Source organism: Alligator mississippiensis, chromosome 12 (genome assembly GCF_030867095.1).
Source record: "Alligator mississippiensis isolate rAllMis1 chromosome 12, rAllMis1, whole genome shotgun sequence".
Lineage (NCBI taxonomy): Eukaryota > Metazoa > Chordata > Crocodylia > Alligatoridae > Alligator > Alligator mississippiensis.
This window is the reverse complement of record NC_081835.1, coordinates 13509440-13529650: the sequence shown is the minus strand read 5'-3', so window position 1 is coordinate 13529650 and position 20211 is coordinate 13509440. Positions and strand designations below refer to the sequence as shown.

Below are 20211 nucleotides of genomic sequence, written 5' to 3'. Positions count from 1 at the left end.
CCCCAGCCTTTTTAAACCATTCCATTGAGAAGTTTCTTGCATCTAAAAACTTGGATTAAAATTTGCCACAAGGGATGAAGTCACCCTCGTGTCAGGAAAGCGCCTTCTGCTTTTTCTGGCTTTTCAGAGCTTGGAAGCTAAATTCTTTTGAAGAAGCTATCTGCACCAGCCCACATTTGCAAGGAATTAACAATTTTTTCACAACTGTTTTCTTGGTTGCTGGCATGGGGCACAGATTGCTGAGTGTGGGAATTGCCATGACGCTTCAGTCTCTCAATGTTTATTCTGTTGTTGCCATACAGGTAGCAGGGAGAACATCTGTTGGTGCGGTATGAGGGGAGACTGGCACAAAGGGGCCAGGAGCAGAGAGAACTAGGATGAGGAAGCTAGGAGTAGAAACTGGAACAAGCAACCAGGAAGTGGTGGAGGCCAGAGCTGGGGTAGGAGAGGGAAGAGGGGACATGGAACTGAGTGGATAGCGTGGGGCTGGGACATGGAGATGGGATACTGGGACTGAGGACGGAGCAGAGTGGGGCCAAATTCTCTATGAATGACTCCTCCTCATCATCCATCACAGAACCTGGAATGCCTTTGGCTTTACAGCCCTCTTCTGATGCATTAGTGTATACCTGGAGCACTCACAGGACCTGTAGTTGAGCCTCATGTTGCTCACCTGGAATCGTTCTTGGCCTCGTCTATGAGGCTACAAGGTATAGTTGGAAAGAATAACGGAGAAAAAGATGGAGTGGGTCAGAGACAGGCAGTGCTTTCAATGGGTGTCACTGTTAGCCTGAAAGGGCCAAATGCAGAACTGGTGCAAGCTGATGGTAGTCCAGAGATTTCATTCAACGTATGCGTATAGATTGAATTTCAGGCGGTGTGGAGGTGCCAAAATTGTATACCAAGGATGTAGCGTAGATCGGGTTTGAGACCTGCTAACAGCTGCTGGCTGTGCCTGACAATCAGGAAGTGAAAAAAAATCTTTAAGGTTGTTAGAGGATAATTAGGATTGCTGATCCATGATTGGCTCAAGATGCGTTTCTGTATAATTTCAATTAATATCTATGAAAGGCAACATTATTACAGGATAATGGTTTTTGGGCTGCTAAGTATACACCAAGATGTTTTCACAGCAGGAGACGGTGACCCTGTAACAGTGCTTTTTAAATTACTTTATTTTGCCCTCATAAGATATTCAAGGCAGATATAATTAATTTTTCTAATGAGCATTTGTCCCAAATAGTCTTACGTTATGCTGCATTCAGCTTGGCTTAGGGAACTCACCTAGGTCCCTCTAGTGCAAACACTTATACCCCCAAGGTCAGTAGGGGAATTTCTACAGAGAGAGCAGTATTTGCAGTGTCAAAGTCTTATTCTTCTAAACTGTGTCATTGACTTTAATGGAAGTGACACATTGAAAGCCCTGGGTACGTAAGGTGGAAAGGGAAAACTGAGATGCATCTTATTATACAGCAAACAAGCAAGACTAATTGGCTGCCTAGCCTCAGATATAAGAAATTTGGGCTCTAGTAGCTTATCTGCTTGGCTCAGCATGAGCTGGGAAGAAAATAAAATCTGAGTCAGAAAGAATGGGGTTGCGAACACACATACATACAAAAACAAAGCTGAAGGTTTGAGCTGAACCCAGCTGTTTCTGACCCAATTCCATTTTTCACTGCACCATTAGTAAGGCTTTGTATTTATTCCAAAATGGAATGAAAAACCAATTTGCAAACCTCAAAGCCCAGTCATCCTCTGCTCAGCACTGCTAAACCCAGAAAGTTGAGAACCTTCAACTTCCAATATGAGTGATGGATGTCCATCTGCCTCTCTAAGGACTGGGCCTGTGGCTTATAATTGAAAAGGAAATTTTGCACAAGAACAGCCCCTAGGGTCTGGTGAAAGCAGGCATACTAGACTGGACAGCTTATACCTCTGTAGTAGATAGCAAAGTTTGATTCCCACCAGTGGCATCACTCCACTGAAGAAGGACAGCCAGCATTTTAAAGCTGGTACAAAGTGAAGCATGGCTGTCTATAAAATCAGCTTCTAATCTAGTGTTAGAAAACACTCGCTGATTTATCTCAGCTAAGGATAAGGCTCACAATTTTCTGTTGAAGATTTATTTCTCTACCTTGCTGTTCATTTTCCCCACCTTCACTGCAGCCGGGGATGTGAACTGTCTTAGGTTCAAGCTTTAGTAGACTTTTCTAACCTGTGGGGTTGGGGCCTGTTTAAAATTGGCAGGGAATGGTGTTCTCTAATCCCCTGTTATTAATCGTCAGTGATTTGTTGGCCTACGCGTAGTGACAGGTAGCTCTAAATGTGTTTTAGAAACCTCCCCTCCTTAGCATATAAATCTGTGGACCCAATGAAACGTTCTTGCCTGTCCTTGTTTAACCGTTATTTAAGGTTTGGGCCTGATTAAAATGGGTGCATGGAACTGACCAGCACTACCTTGCTCTGCTAGGTTTTAATGACCATTTCTGACTAAGGTTTTCATGCATTTACATCAGCTACTGGTCTTTTAAGAAGTGTTTATTTTCTTGGGGAGAAGGCAGAGCCCATATATTAGTGCACCTAATTGAACAGAAGATTACAAGGCGTTTATTAAATATGAACAGGATTGTTCTGTGATGTGTTTGTTTGCTACTTTCTGGCTCCGTCTGCATGAGAGCAACAGCTTGACATTAACAGCAGCTTTAAAAAATGCAAAGCAAGGGTGAAACAATTTCCAGAGCCCTGTTTAGACTTGTAAAGCATGAGCTAGTGATGGCTGTATAAAACCTTATTAAGACTGATGCTATATACAAGTCAACAAGACTGAATCACAGAGGAGCTTGCAAACTGAGTTCCTTGGTTAGACTGGCAGGGAATGGATGCTAAGCAAAGCCTATATATTTAACAGGAGATTTGAGTTTGCCATGCGCAAAGGTTAGCTTCTTTCAACAAGTCTCCAGCTACTCCACCTTCCTAATTTACTCCACCTTCAGGGATTAGCTCATAGCTGGAAAATCATATAATATTATTGGGAGTCACTAGTTAGTATTTATTAGGGGAATTTTACAAGTTAGTTTGAACTGAATGTGGAGCAGCAAAGGACAGATCCACGGACAGACTTTAGTGAGCAAAATTGAACCTAGGTGTGGAAAGCCAAGAGTGTGCTCCAGAAAAATCCTAACTGCTTAGGTGCTTGAGAGTATAAGGGTACCAAAATGTATACGGGTACCAAATTAAACCCCAAATTAGGATCTGGCTCTATAGTCTTGCCTCACTTTGCACCAGTTTCAAACCACTGGATCTCTTACTTCACTGGTGTGACTCCAGGGTTATACAGGTGCAAGTGGGATGGAGATCAAAGTCTGCTCTCAGTGACGTGTAAAAACTATCCGGTCTAACTGACCCATGCATTTGATTTCAGGGCCAAGCAGTGTTCTGACACACCAGACTTGTTCCGCACATGCTATGATAGCCTGAAAGGGAAGCCGTGCAGCTGCCTTCATGCAGCCGTCTGCAGAGAGGCATGTAACAGCCAGCACCACACTGAGGCAGCTACACGATCTCCAGTTCAGAAGACTGCACCCACCGAGCAAATGTAGCATGTCTTGGTATGGTGTTGCCCGGTGCTGTAATTGAGAACTTACATGGCCTAAAGTTGTACAGCTGTGCATGCCCAGGGTGGTACTATCTTGGCTGAGCCAAGCTTTTCTGTGCTTTTCACATGCTGGGGACATTTGAAGTTTACAAACAAACTAAGTATCCTTTCACTTAAAGGTCCCCAACAGCACTGCTTTCTGTCAGCATCTAGATCTGGGCCCAAGCTTTTTCCTAGGTGAAATTGTTTCACTCAGAGCAGGGGAAATCGTTACAGTTGGGGAGATTACAAGCATTCAGAAACATGATCTAAGCATTTATTGAGCCCCTGGTATTTGTTTAAACCAAAAGAAGATCTGACTTGTTTTGTTTATAGACTGTGGACTTAAAAAAAATCCCCTTATGGATGTTACGGACTTTAAAAAATAATGAACAAAGGCTTCTCTCTATTAATTACTGTCCTGCTATTCTGGTCCCTGTAGTAAATACCTTGATTGGGCTCGCTCTGATTTTACTTCTGCCAGTCAGTCTATCTGTTTTGAAAAGCATCAAAATGCCCATCACTCCCTTATGATACACGCATAAAGAGTCAGTTGAATTGGCACACACAGATTTCCTACGTACATATCTGCTGTGGGCCAAGTGCGTTGCAGCTGTCAAATTTTCTTTTGATGCTGATTACTTTCATCAGTGTAATTGATCAAGTTGTCTAGATAAAATGGGAGGCTAATCCTTGAGAAAGTAATCTTCAAATTGCACCCAAAATATTGCTGCTATGCAAAGGCTGCACACAGGTGTGCCATATTTTTCTCTTGTATTGCAATGGCAATTTAAATAAGTGTCTCACTTTCCCACCTCTTCATGTCTCTCTCTCTCAGTCTATAAATGCTCTGAAATTTGGCCTCTTTTTACTGAAGATAAGGAATTTATGGTACTTACTCTGTAGACTATTTGTCGACATTTGGGGGGGTTTCAAATCACAGAATGGACACCATCAGTCCAAGCTGGTTTGTAAGCAGACAGGACAACTAAAGTTCTGTGCTGGAACCATTAATTTAGCTCCCTCCCCCCCACCTCCCAGATCACAGAAGCAGATAAAAGATTTCTTCCAGGAAGTAGCTTTGCTTATTTGTTTTCCTATCTAGAATGGCATTCTTGCATTGATCAACCACAAGAGTCAAGCCTGTAGTTATTGTTCTAAAAGATGAATAGTAACTGTAATCTGTGAAGATCTGAAACATAAAATCAAATTTATTACCTTCCTCCAGGTCATGGAAGCCAGGAAGTATATATATATGTTTATATACATAGATATAGCTAGCTAGCTAGATAGATATATCTATATCTATTTATCTATCTATCTGTATAGAGTCACAGCTGCTGAGACTAATTTAACAATCCCTACTTTGGCAAGACTTCCATTGATTCCAGCCAGAAGATTACCTGGGTACAGTCTGCTAAGATCTGCGTACTGCTGAAGAGACGTGCACTAATATTATAATTATAACATGCCTATGTCTCTGGCCAACTCAATGGTATTAATTGCTCTCTCTCTCTCCCACTCTCATTTTGGTTTTATTTGCATTTATTTTTTTCGGCTTCTGTCACAGAGTCCTGGAGACTGTTGTAGTGAAAGAGGCGCAAAAGAAATCCTGCAGTTAGGTTTAAAATATGATCTAGTGCCTTCTAGTCCTTACTGCCCAACCATTTAGTCCTAAACATCAACATGGCTTCGGGGCAAGCAATCAACCAACCAAATAATGCTAAAGTTTTTATAAACAAGGATTAAGAGATTAAAAAAAAAAAAGGGTTTTGGCAGCAAAGAATGTCTAAGGAGCATGCAAAATAGGCTTAGCTAATGCTCGGCGTGATTTCACCTAATGTTTGATGTTTCCATTGGTCTGCTGCAGCTATATGGGCTAATCTTACAGCCAGTCTGGATGAGGAATTCCTTGCTGAGCCTTGGAGGGTAGAAGAAAGCAGACTGTGTCCTTCATTTTTTTTTCAATCTTTCAACAAACATAGATCCTCAAACACATTTCTGCCATTTTCTGCCTGTGCCTCAGTTTTTATCCTTGCTTTACACTTAGGATGTGGAGAGCTGATTCACTGGATTGCTTCAGGTTTTCATGGCCTTAACTCCACTGAAATCAGCGGGTTTACTCTGATGAACCACTTGAGTGGCCCAATGGCAAATTATAGTTTGTGCCCTACATTTGCAAGGGAGCAGAAATTTGAGGAACCCCCGTTTTGTACTCACGTGTTAGAGGAGCCTGATTTGCAGAATGCAAGTACGCAGTTCCTTTTGTAATCCAGGTCCCTTTTCTACTTCACTTTTCAAAACTGAGGCCAGAGCTTTGTCAAACTTGAGCTCTTTATGTCTTGTTTCAGCTCCATCTGGGAGAACCTCATGAAAGAAACTTTTAATTAAAAGAAGGAAAACAACAAAAATATTTATTGCAGTAAATAAAAAAAGTTAACCAAAATCTTTTATTGATACATTCTTGGATAATATCACAGGATTGAGGGAATGGAAAGGGTGGGAGGAGGTTTGCGGCAAAGATTGTTTTCACTAAATTGGCACATAAGCAGCAAGATTAACGAAATTACTTATTACAAACAGTATAAAACATACATGCTTTTTTTTTAAAGTCCTTATCACACTGGTCAATCATGATGGGGCATCAACAAAGAAAAACCTCAAGACATGTAAAAGCCATATTCTTTCTTCCAAATACCATAAGAATTATTGAAATTATTGCAAAATAGTCATATACCTTAACTGAAATAACAAAATAGAACACAAATACAAATATCAAACATAAATGATTAACATATACCATAAAATACATTACTGGCATGCATTCCAAATATCAAGACCTCTATTAAAACTCAGCAAAATCCTTTCTGCTTCCTCTGCAGCCCATCATTGTTATGAAAGGCGGGAAAGGTTGGGGTGGGAATGGGGCTCACTTCGCCAGCACAGTTTTTGGTCTTTTAAATATCTTTTTTTTTTGTTTAATTAAAAAAATAACATACATGGATTGCAGTGATACAGTAATAATCATACAAGTCATGTACATAGTTTGTTTCAATCTTCAGAGAGATCTCTTTTAATGTGCTAACGTTTCAGAGAATAGGGCTTCAATGGAACTGTGCATTCAAAACAAACAGTGAACTGTTGAAACAACATGGATGGTAATATGCAAAATTCCTCACAAACTGTACAGAAAGTTCAAAAACTTGCAGTCTGGAAGTACATATAAAGACAGACTTAGCCCCTGTAAAGTCACTGTTGCTAAATGCAGTTCACCCATAAAGAGCTGGGTACTCATGTATCAGAGCTGGGAATTCAGGTATCATACCTCCCATACATTGAGAAGGTCCAAGGTCACAGCCTAAGTGGCAGTGCCAGTGACTTATTAAGCCAAGTTTAATTAAAGATATTTCATATAGAAGCTGTTCAGAACACTTGGATCCTCTAACATTGGTCTCCATAATAACTGCCCGGCCTTCAACTCCTCCAGTTGTGGATACAGGTCAGGAAGAGGCCTAAGCCAGTTCGGGTGACTGAATGGATGAAAACCTTCATCCCTCCTTGTCTCCGTCTGATGAAACGGACTAAATAACCAGGTTATTATAACTGACATACTTCTTTTTTGCAGCAGGGCCTGAAAAAGAACCAGGAAGGTAGAAAGAGTCAGTAAACTAGTCACCTGAAATGCTCCTTTAAAAGGCTGGTAATATTTCCTAATTAGTTAACACAATGCCAAGAGAAGCTACAGTACATTAAATAACAGGACGAGCACATGGTGACTCCTTTGCATAGATATCTTTACCAGTCAACTCCTTCCTCCTGGAAGACATCTGTTTATTGGTATTAATATGAGCAGACTACTGATTAGATCAACCTAAGCGGTGTCTCCAGTTCTGACTATAATGTAAACAAAATTACCATTGATTGATTTTTTTTTCATCGTTTTGCAGTCTGTATGTCTTCAGTATTGAGATGTTATGACTGGATTCAACCAAGTTTTTTTTTCTCTCTTTCAAACAGTGACACTTTCTCCTACTTCTTAAGCCTGAGGGGATACATTTGGTTTGCCCCATGGATAAGAAAAACATATATTTCCAAACCAAGAGTAATGACTTCTTGGAATTTTTATTGCTGGTGATCGGCCCTCTTAATTATGATTGCTGATTTATATCGCAGGTTGCAAAAACACATCTGCAGACAAGTACTTCTTGAATCCTACTTCATGCTTGTGTCAATTAAAATTGTGAACATTTAACATTCAGTTTCCAGGAATGTATTGTGCAATAACAACCATACTCAGGACAATAACATTTCATTTCAAAGAACATTCTTTATATTCAGGCTCCAGTTGCAACAAAAAATTATTTGTCAATTATATGTGAACAGTCTACAAGTAACACATACTTTACATATTAGTCTAATGTTATATATTGAATTATTTACAAGTGACTATACAAATGGCTGTTTTAGATGGTACATACTATCCTTGCGCATAACAGAGAAGTAGGAACAGTTTTAGGGAACGTGTTTCTATATAGAAAACATTAAAAAACAACTTTGCAATAATGCATACAGATACCTACCCTAAACATTAGGTTGAATGTTTTTCTGTATCCTTTGGCATATGAGTTTGAAATTCATTTTTTAGTAATTGTTCATCCTACATATTCTAGGGTAATCATGTTCTTTGAGCAACTTGTATATAATGCAGGAGAAGGTATATTAAAATAGGCAAGCACTGAGAGTAACACATGCATGCTGAGCCTATCTATCCAATAGGAATTAAATTTGTGGAATTAATTCATTCAGATCAAGACAAGGAAAGACCCAATTTAACATGTAAGTGTTTTACAAATCGCTATTTAAGAATCTTAAATGTCACTTCACCATTTTGTATAATTATTATGAAACCATATTTAGCTGCTTCAACATATCCTCTCAAAAGCAAAACTGTCTATTTGTTTGGGATCCCATCCTACAAAATACTGAGTCTCTCTAACTCCCACTAACTCCTCTGTGAGTGGAGGATGCTCCGAACCTCCAAGTTCTCTCAAGCTCGGTCTGTAAATATTTTATTGATTATTAAGGTCTTTTGAAAGTGAAAAAGTAATAAAATGTATTGGGTTGAAATGGGGTATTCAGGCAACAGATGTTGTGATGCACATCTTTGCTTGGTGCCAAAATGTTTTCAGGACTTCAAAGAGCAGTGGAGAACAATTGCATTAAACTAATAAAAATTAGGCAATTTAAATAATCCTCAAATCTTGATCTATACATTGCCGTCCACTTCCAGTGTTTTATTTTTTTCCCCAGGCCCCAGTGAAATAATCATTTTCTCTGCTGTTGCAGCTTGGCTTTGATGAGTTCTCTAACTGTTCCATTTTTTGTTACATTGGTTGAATTTACCAGTGGAGAAGATGATGATACAGAGAAGATGAGACACACAAACAACACAACCATAGACTATGAGGTAGTCTTTGGCACCATTTACATTTAAACAGAATCACCTTTTTGGCAGCTGGCAAACATAGCATAATTTATACAGCTAAAATAACAAATTAAGAAATACTATGCATCTCTTGTTTCCAAGAAGGAAAGGAACTTTTCCTTGTTTCATAGACTGAAAAACTAGCTAGGATCATTAGGCAATCTACCTACCCTGGAGATCTTCAAAAGGAGACTGGATGCACACCTTGCTGGGGTTATTTGACCCCAGCAGTCTTTCCTGCCCAGAGCAGGGGGCTGGACCCCATGATCTCACGAGGTCCCTTCCAGCCCTAAACTTGTGAATCGGTGAATCTAGTATTGCACAGAGACATAGGACCAAATGGGCCATAAAGTCCAGTCCTCGGCTTGCGCAGGAAACCATTTATCTAAGGAATCCGAAACAAGCCGTCGACTCCAAATCCTCATGTAATGTAGTCATGACACGTCTTATGAAAGAAGCAAAAGCACCCTACAATGGGCCATGGAAGGCCTGGAGACTACTAATTCTCTGCTGCACACAGAATGCCACAACTCCTACTGAATCTAATGACTTGTCTTCAGCTACAGTATATCATCCAGAAAACCATGCGGTTTCCATTTAAAAGACTTCAAGTCACAGGCTGTCCCTACTGGTAAAGATGATGCTCTCTTTACTTTTCCCTGTCATCAGAGAATTAGCTTAAGGAAGGTGGTGGGGATCCAATTTTCAAAGGAAGTAATTTCTATGAGCACAGAGTTTTCCAATGGCCAGTCAAAATTTACCCATCGTGACCCTTCCTTTATATGACAGAAAGAAGAGCATCTGAGAGAGAAATAGTGATGCTTGCTTATATACGTCATTGGCCATACAGCATGAAGGACACCAAGCTAGAACTAGGCCTATCCTTGTGATCTGATCCTCTAATACTTAGTCTGAAAAGTAGGCACAACTGTGGTTATCTTAAGTGGAGGACTGTTTGTTAATGATTGATAACCATCCTCTACAGAAAAGTACAAGTTTCGGTGGGTAAATTAATATACATGCATATTACATGTGACATTTAAGATAACTGTAACTTAAAGGCTATTATTTCATTAGTAGACAAGAACTCTCATAAGTTAGGAAATGTCAGATTTACAGTTGTTCCCATCTCTTCTATGCACTTCCCATGGTGCATAAGCACAACATCTTTAATTACATAATCACATACGATTTTTCCCCCATAGTTCCTTTCCTTTCTCAGCGCATAGGATGGATAATGCCCATTCATTGAGCAGCTATTTGAAAAGGAAAAAACAAAACTAAAGATAATAACTTCCTGTGTAAAATGCTAACTTAACAGAACCTGAGCTCCATCAAGACGTATTGGCAATCCATAGCAGAAACCCTGGGGACTTGTAAATCTCCCATTCCGTTTGTTTATACTGTTATATTTCTAGTATTTTAAATAAGTTCTGAGAGGCAGGGTTAACGTCCTCAAAGGTCCTCCCCTAAGTTATTACTTGGCTCAGCTAATTCTGTTTTAAGCCCCTGGCTATGACTGTGATATGGACACACAATAAAAATATGTGCAACTATTATGGATTACAGTGTTCATTACCATTCACCTTATGGCATAACAAAACTAAACTTACACAAGTACACACACGGATATATAAAGAAATATAGTATGACCGTAGCTATGTTAGCCTTTGCTCAGGGATATACTGAGCTAGAACTGTGTCATCAAAATAAGAACCAATATAAATCATTGTCTAGAAAAAGAGAACATCTGTGAATTTAAAGACATCTGCTTTGGTAAAATACCTTAAATCCAATCAGACAGGAACAACTGGTAAGCAAGGTCCAGAAAGTAATAATAGAATGTTTAGATGACAATGGCTATAGGCAGAGTTGCAAGTAATGGATCATGCCTTTGGCTTTGTGCTTCCAGTTTTGTCAGTAAATAAAATTTACTCACAGTGTATCAAATCTTTAACACATCCATTTTTGCAATATGGAGAGAGAAATAAAACAGTGAAAAAGATAAACTACAGGATCCACATAAAGAACACAGACTGGCTAAAAGGAGAGAATTCCTGCTAAAGTTTTTTGTGTTTAGTGTTAATATATTAAAAGATAGGAGCATGTGCTAACAGAGGCCAGGAGCAGACATTACACTTTTACCAGTAAAAGTGATTGGAAACTGATCTAGACCTGTAACAGAACAGAAGTTCAGCACACAAAACCAGTCTTTAACTGTAACAGAACAGAAGTTTGGCGCACACAGACTGATATAAACATGTCAAGACTGTCTAAGACTGAATTTTGCCATTTTTATACCAGTCTATGTGCCCTCTCCCCATCCCCAGCAATCGGGGGGGGGGGGGGGGAGAGGGGAGATCCTCCATGGCTGATCTTGCTGACCGGGCGGGAAGGGGATCCCCCACAGCCAATTTCACTCACCAGCTTGTGGAAGTGGCCACGGCACTCCCACTCCCTGGCCGGCACTTCCAGGCAGGGCGCCAGTGCTCCCGCTGGCCCCCCCTGCCCGTTGCCTAAGTGGGGAGCACAGCCTGTCAGGAGGTGCACCAGCGATCTCAGGGAGTCTCAGGGGATCTAAGACCAGGGGCGTCACCACCTCCCTTCCCCGCAATGGCAAATGTGTGTTCTGTTCACTACCAATCTAAACTACTCCACTTATAAAAAACCACATAACTTAGATCTGCTTTAAGCTTTTTGAATTTCTGTACCTAGACAGAAATAATTTGCAGCTCTATAGCATCTTTTATTCAACAAGCTCAATTGCTTAACAAATATCAATTAACCTTATGCATGCACACTTACCTGGGTAGTGACAATTTTGTGCGTGTCTACACATATCAATATTGTTCTGGTTTCAGTTTACAAATGTCAAAACAATGTTAACAGTCTTTTAAGTGAGCAGGTAGTTCTTAATTCATTTCCCAACCAACGTACTTCCATGTCATAAAATCTGACCTGAACTGGTACACTTAGCAAGAGCATCAGTGGAAAAGATAAGAATATGTAGATAGTGGGCACTGTCCTTTCATCCATACCATGCCCTGGATGAGGCACGTGGTCTACGGAACCAACCAGATTCTTGACCTATCTCATAAATGAAAGATTTCCTTTATCCTAAACATAACCTAAAATGATTTGGTGTATTGCTAGTTACAAACTGTATGAGATTTCCATACTTTTACTTGAAAATATTCTTTGCATTTCCATGTATCTTTTAACTGAAAAACAATTTATATTTAAAGTAGACTAGTATTATATAAAGAGGGAATATAGAAAAGTATTATACATACAGTTTGGGTTTCTGGATCTACCCTTCCCCCCGCAAAGGATTCCTGCTCATTCTATTTCTCTTTCTGTCAATTCTAATTTCTAGCTTAAAACTACTCATAGGCACTGGAAGCAGGACCTACAATGAAAGTCCCGCTCAGTGCCTGTAAGAGCATGCATGTGGAACATGCTCACTACCGACAGAATCATTGGTAATTTAGCTGCCAAATTCTAACAAGTCTCTATTAAGTATGTGTGAATCTGGATTTTTCAAAGGCTCAGAACTAGGACAATTCTTGGAAGTTTGCTTGTTTGTTTGAAAGCAACAGTAAAGACACATCCCAAACCTCAAACCCTTACTCTAAGCCATGAAGGTGCTAGAAATTCCAAGTGAAGTTGTTTTAAGATTTTTTTTCATATGGATAAATTAACATTTTTCTTATTTTATCATTGAAGTTGCTGCAAGAGACATGAAGGGTAACAAGAAGGGTTTCTACAAATATGTCAGCAACAAGACAAAGATCAAGGAAAGTGTTGGTCCCCTAATGAATGGGGGAGGCAACTTAGTGACAGATGATGAAGAGGCTGAAGTACTCAGTGCCATTTTTATCTGTCTCCACAGGTGAGGTCAGCTCCCAGACTAATGCACCAGGCAACAGAGTTTGGGGAAGCAGCCAACAGTAGTGAAAGCCCAGGTTAGGGACTACATAGAAATGCTGGGTGTGTACAAGTCCACGGGGCCAGATGCAATGCACTCAACAGGAGGGAGTTGGTTGATGTGACTGCAGAGCTGCTGGCCATTACCTTTGAAAAATTGTGCTGATAAGAGGAGGTAAACCTCCTTGGAGGAAAAGGCTAAATATAATGCCCATATCTAAGAAAGGGAAGAAAAGGATCCAGGGAACTACAGACTTGTCAGCCTCACCTCAGTCCCTGAAAAAATCATGGATCAGGTCCTCAAGGAATTCATTTATAAGCACTTGGAGGTGATAAAAGTGATTAGGAACCAAGGGCAAATCATGCTTGATCAACTTGATTGCCTTTTTGATGAGATAAACTGGCTCTGTGGATGAGGGGAGAGCCGTGGATGTGATTTACTTTGACTTTGGCAAGGCTTTTGATACTGTTTCCCACAATATTCTTGCAAGCTAATAAAACTAACTTTGGATGAAAGGTGAATAGAAAAATAGCTCAATCGTCAGGCTCAAAGAGTAGTTATCAATGACTCAATGTCTAGTTGGCAACTGGTATCAAGTGGAGTGCCCCAGGGGTCGGTTCTGGGGTTGGTTTCGTTCAATATCTTCACTAACAACCTGGAAGATGAGATGGGCTGAACCCTTAGCAAGTATGCAGATGATACCAAGGGGGGGGGGGGGGGGAATAGCAAATACACTGGAGGGTAGGGCTAGGATTCAGAGTCCTAAACGAATTGGAGGATTAGACCAAAAGAAATCTCATGAGGTTCATTAAGGACAAGTGTAAAGTCCTGCACTCAACCAGTGCAGGACCAATCCAATGCACAGCCTGGAGACAGAATTGCTAAGCAGAAGCTTTACAGAAAAGGACTTGGGGGTTACAGTAGACAATAAGCTTAAGATGAGCCAACAGTGCGCCCTGGTTGTCAAGAAGGCTAAAGGCATCCTGGGCTGTATTAGTAGGAGTGTTGCCAGCAGATCAAGGGAAGTGATTATTCCCCTCTATTCAGAACTAGTGAGGCCACATCAGAAGTAGTGTGTCCAGTTTTGTATGTCGCCCTCCCCCCCCCCCATCTCACCCCCCGCCCTGACTACAGAAAGGATGTGGACAAATTGGAGAGAGTCCGACAGAGGGCAACAAAAATGGTTAGGGGGCTGGGGCACATGATTTATGAAAGTAAAAGTAAATCATCCTTTGTTTCGAAGAAGCTGCTCATGGGATTTTTGGCTAAATAAGCAAGAGAACAGTGAGCTGGACTGTTCTCAGTGGTGACAGATGAACGAATACAGAACAATGAATTCAAGTTGCAGCAAGGGAAGTTTAGGCTAGATATTAGGAAAGACTCTCTCACCAGGATGGTAGTAAAGCACTGGAACAGGTGATGGTCTCCCTATCCTTGGAGGTTTTTAAGACCCCAGCTAGACAAAACCTTGGCTGGGATAATCTAGTTGGGGTTGGTCCTGCTTTGAGTAGGAGGTTGGACTCGATGACCTCCTGAGGTCCCTTCCAGCCCTAATAGTCTATGATTCTATGACTTTCCAAAAGAGCTGAGCCATTTTTGCTGAGGCTTTAAAAAAACAAAACAAAACAAAAAATGGAAAAAGAAAGATCTGCCTGAGGCAGACCAGGGAATGTTATAGCCTGAAGACTTAAAGTTTGGCAAAGCTGTAAACAACTGAAAATAGGCTTTCTAAACGGAAGTGCTAGACAATCTTAACAGTCCAGCAGCTTTTTTAAAGCCCGGTCCAGAAGAATATACATTTTTACCCTCCCCACAAGATGACACATACATTAAATTATTCAGTCATTATACACCTTGTTCCAGGTGAATTCACAGATTTGAAATCTTTCTTTCGATGTAAAAATTCTTGACAATGTGCTGCTTTCCTTTTGCACATGTCATGTTAAATAGCAAACCTGAATGCAAACCACAGTCCCATCTGACTGGTTCCCTGAGCTCTAAAAGTCACTGTCTACCCATTTCTGTTGTTAATTTTATTTGTGTCAATACCGCTTTGTTTCAAAGGAACTTTGTGTACTATGACACCAAATGAGACTCAAAGAAAAATTAGACTGGAATCACTGCACAGTGCAGCCAGCCATTCTTAAGGGAGCAACATAATTTGAAAAGAAATCAAGAGGTGGTGAAAATAGGATTCTGTGTATTTGACTAGAAATATTTTTTCCTTGCTCACCCTCTTTACTAACTTAATCTTCACTATTTCCATAATTCTCTTCTTTTTTTGTTTTTGTATTGATTCTAAAAATACAATACAAACATCAACAATATGTAAAACTGAACTATACAAATAATAAGCAATATAAGGAAAATGGAAGGAGGGAAGAGGGAGGAATAGAGGAAGAAAAATGTGCAATGAGCTACCAAAATCTAGCTTCCAAAATAACCCAAGAAATCCTTCCAAATTGCACTAAAGTTTTCTAAGTAGCTAAGCCTGCTGAACATAACTGTCTCCATAGTTGCCAGCTACACCATCTCATTGTACCAGATTTCAACCTTAGGAGATGTCCTACTTGTCCAATGCAGTAATATAATCCTGAATGTTACCAGTAAGGCCTTTTGTAAGAATGCCATTTGGGAGGATTTGGTTTGAACTCCTTGGGGATACGTCCAAGAACGCACATGATGGTCAAAGGTATCAGTGCTGTGTTCAAAGCCATGTCATCTCTAGTTATAATTTCATTCCAAAAATAATTTATAATAAGTCATGACTGAACTATGTGACCAAGCATTTTCTGCAATGCATTACAGCCCCAATGTGTATCTATTGGTAGTATATTTTATTATTTAAGTTTGGAGGGAGCCCAGTGCAGATGAAAAATGATCTTCTAAAATGATCTTCTAGGATGAAGCCTAAGATCCACTGTTGACATTTGAATATTATGGATTGCCGATTTCGATTGGGATCCTGTTATCTGGATAGGTCTCCATTCCACTTCAGTCTTAAAGAGTCTGTATCGGCTCTGTTATGGGACATTATATATTCATAGAGTGATGACATGGAATGGGAAAGAGAAGCAGATTTCAAGGCAAAAAATATATTGGGAGATTTCCATACTTCTCTGTCAGTGCTTGGATTCATTGCGTTATTTTACTGATTTAAGCCATTTTATGCCACCATAAATGATTCTTCTCAGCGTTTTTGTTGAGGTTGAATCACTTTAGTATTTGTATACATATTTCATGGTGTCTTAACTTCACAGGAGAATTCATGAGACAGATCATCTCATGGTATTTTTACAATCCCAAAATTGATATTCCATCAAGGGATTATATCATATGAGATACATTAGAGCAAAAAAAAAAAAAAAAAAAAAGCAAAAATGTAATCATCTTTTTCTATTTGGAGTATCTTGTCTTCACTCTGACCAAATCATTTGTTATATGCTTGCAATGGACAGAAGAAGGCAGCTGAATTTATTTTACTTTACAGTATTTTTTCAAGTGGGAAATTGGCACCTATTATACAATGCTAAGCCACTGTTATCAACTCATCAGATTTCAACTGTAGCCTTTAACACTTTATCACTCCTCCTAACTTGAACCAAGAAAACAATCTAGAGTGAAATTGGGAAATCTATTTTTATTTCTACTGAGGAAAGTCCAAATGAATGTCTCCAACATTTCAAAGAAAACCTAATTTGTGTTACAAGATGTAACACTTCAAATAGTGGTTGACATGATTCTTAAAAGATTCATTTACAACTTGTCTGGAATTGAAGTAAATAGAGAGGGTCTGTTATGGAACAACACTAAACCAAACCACGAGATTTGCAGTTAACTCCTGGGTAATTTGATTGCTGCTGCATTTGTTTATTTGGTTTTTCTACCACTTGCACACACAAAAATGCCACTATATTACACCATCAAAGGTTCCTAACACTACAGCATTTATTCATTTTGCCAAGGCAGTTGTGGAACTCCATCTCTAATCATTTTATTTTAAAGTACAGTTCTGTATTTTAAATTCAGACATTTGTAAGCTACTCTAGAGTATATCAGCCATACCAAACATTCATAGTAACAGGATTACTAACATCTCACATTAAGCAAATGAGAGTAGAGATGGAATTTTGTAAATGAAATTGTGCTATTTAGGATTTAAACACATACAAGATACAGCAAAGCCAATACCCTAGAGACAGTGCTCTTTACAAAGGTGCTCCCCAATGCATACAGAGGACAATGGAAATGATATGTTAATAGCTTCACAAGAATATGCTGTGTGGTGCTAAAGAGAAAACAAAATGATCAGCAGCAGATGACATTAAAAACTCAACATTTCTCTAGTTGTTACTATTCATTTAACAACAGCCAATCCTCATTCTTAATGTAGCGAAAACGCTATAGTTAGTGGGTTTCAACTTACTTCCTTTCTTGAGTCCCTGGGACAAAATATTTAACAAAATTCACAGACTCATTTGGATCTGACAGGCCACCACACACGTTTCTGCTGTATAGCTTTAAACTTGTGACCACCGGGATGCTAAGTATGTGCTTTAGCACCCACCCCACCCCACCAGATTCTAACTAGAAGCAAATGCGCTTAGTGTTGATCTCTGAGCAAGCATCTGACGACAAAATATTTTTGTCTCTCTTAGATGGTATGCCCCACTTGAATGTGAGGGAGAACTATGGAATTATGTTCCTTCATTGTGTAATCTCTGAAATTAAAAACCTTATAAGATGAAGGCTCCATTAAATTCAAATTCTCCTTGCAATGTATGTGCTGATGGTTGCCTGAAACCAAACAGATGTGGCCCAGATGCTTCAAAGGTAGCTATGTATCTCACTCCCATTTAAATTATTGTTAGTTAGGCATGTAGGTTATGCCTACTCCTGATAGCTCAGGTTGACTGTAAGGTGACCCTCCAGGCCACAGTAAGCCCCTTACATTGACCTGTGGGGATCTGCTAAATTTGGTATGAGATTGACCTTGCTACTCCATACCTCCTACTCTGAGCCTTGCTGTACAATGTTTGAAAGCATGCATGCTAGAAGGGAGGAATAGGCTGCAATTGGACCTAGACAGGTTACAGGGGTGGGGAGATGAGAACAGGATGGGTTTCAACACTGACAAGTGCAAGGTGCTGCACTGTTACAAACTAGTCAGAGGGGACTGCAGGCATTGGGGGAATCCCTGTTCCCCCGAGCACTACCAAGAGTGACTAGAAATAACGGTCACAAGCTGGCAGAGGGTAGATTCAGACTAGACATCAGGAGGTGCTACTTCACAGTCAGGGCGGCTAGGATCTGGAACCAACTTCCAAGAGAAGTGGTGCTGGCTCCTACCCTGGGGGTCTTTAAGAGGAGGTTAGATGAACACCTTGCTGGGGTCGTTTGACCCCAGTACTTTTTCCTGCCATGGCAGGGGGTCGGACTTAATGATCTGCTCAGGTCCCTTCCGACCCTACCTACTATGAAACTATGAAATGTATTCAGGAGTGCAGGTCTCAAGTGCAGGGACTGCAGCCATCCCATAATTCCCTGTCCCTGGCTTCCTGCCCTTCTCTCTTCCTTTTCTCTTTCTATGGCCCAACAGTAAAATAAGCCTAGCAGTAGAGGCAAAGAAGACAATGGCGGTAGCTGTGATCTTTGTAAAAGTCATGATGTATACGACTGGCAGCTCACATGGGCAACTCTACAATATCAGCGAGACATAGCCCCAAATTCCATTTAAGGATAGGGACTTTATGTCTAAGCAGCTAAGATCGTGTTGCCATTCTACGTGGAAATCTAAATTTATATTGTGCCACTATCCTAATTTTGCTTTCCCATCTGGAAAACTCAATTTTCCAATGAGGAGACTGTATTCCAAATCTGGAGTTCAAGTTCAACTGGCACACTGCAAACAGGCCTAGAAATGTAGTCCTGGTTTAAATGGAGAGTATGATGTGACCTTAACTGTGAAGTGGCTGCTGGTGCCTTGATAATTGGGTGAACAAAAACTTCTTGGTCTGAACTCTAGAGAAGTCTGGCTCTCTATTCAGTGGCTCAGGCCCATATCTATTTGATGTGGGTTCAACGATTCCCTGCTTTTAGCTTACTGCATGCTTACTGCCACATACATTTTCTGTTCTGCCTCTCCCATTCCATCTAAGGGAATGAATAGCTCAGTTTGCTACACTTTGTAGAGGAAGAACCTGTACCATTCTAACAATACAAAATCAGTGTTGTGCCCTAATCTTTCCAACTGCAAAGGGTAATGTGCTCGGAATAGGACCTGAATGAATAGACCTCAGCAATTTGATTTTGTATTGGTATTATTTTCTTAATCTTGCCAGTATTTTCTTCTTCTGAAGGGGATAAAGAGGTGTCAAACTCAGAGTTAAAAATGAGAGAGACATAATAAGCTTGTAGTCTAGTCACATCTTTGTATAGAAGCAGTTACCTAACGCAGCATTTGCATTATACCAACAACACCGAAGCGTCGGGAAGTACTGGCTCAAAACCCATGTATTTATAGCTCCTTGCTACTTATATTGTTACAGCGCAATGCATTAAAAAGCTTGTCTAACTTTATCCCAACCATACAGTTGGTCCAATAAAAGATATTGCCCCCGGCCCCCCAAATCCTTGCCTCTTGTTTATTTCTAGTCTTTCCTATTTTCCTTCATTTTCCAAATGAATCTTTGATGGGTCATCTAGAAAAATAACACGCTCTTTTTACCTGCGTGCATGCTCATCATCATTATAAAGCAACCTAACCAACCAACCAAAAATCCCCACTGCCACACATCTACAAGTACTACACACTTCTTGCACAATCCACTGGAGTCATATTTGCTCACAAAGTTGTTACCTCCAAGAGTGAGTCAAGATGGACAGGATTTATTTCCACATCCTGTGAAAAACATGGCAAGTATAAATTTGGGAAACAGTACTTTCTGACTGGAGATTATTAGATGAATTCATATTTCCAGTGTTAAATAAGATATAATGAAATATAGGCTTATTTAAGTTTCCAAAAGTCTGTTGTATCCAAAAATGATGGTAACCCATATGAATATTTTATTTAAATTTGGTAATATTAAACTAATGTGAATTTACAGAATACAAACAGTATTTTCCAAGTGTAATGCTTAAAGGTAATTGCTTACCAACTCC

At 39.9% G+C, this 20211-nt stretch overlaps 1 protein-coding gene across 3 annotated transcripts in view; it reads right to left on the bottom strand.

The window, feature by feature from the left end:
• Positions 1 to 6065: 6065 nt before the first annotated feature.
• Positions 6066 to 20211, bottom strand: part of GRM7 (glutamate metabotropic receptor 7) — a 558095-nt gene continuing 543949 nt past the window's right edge. For all 3 annotated transcript variants that reach the window (XM_059716000.1, XM_019499726.2, XM_014604538.3), the window contains one exon: positions 6066 to 7265. Coding sequence is in view for 1 of the 3 variants with exons in the window: in XM_014604538.3 (XP_014460024.3) it covers positions 7216 to 7265 (50 nt within the window). In the remaining 2 variants the exon portion in view is untranslated. The remainder of the gene's footprint in view (positions 7266 to 20211) is intronic.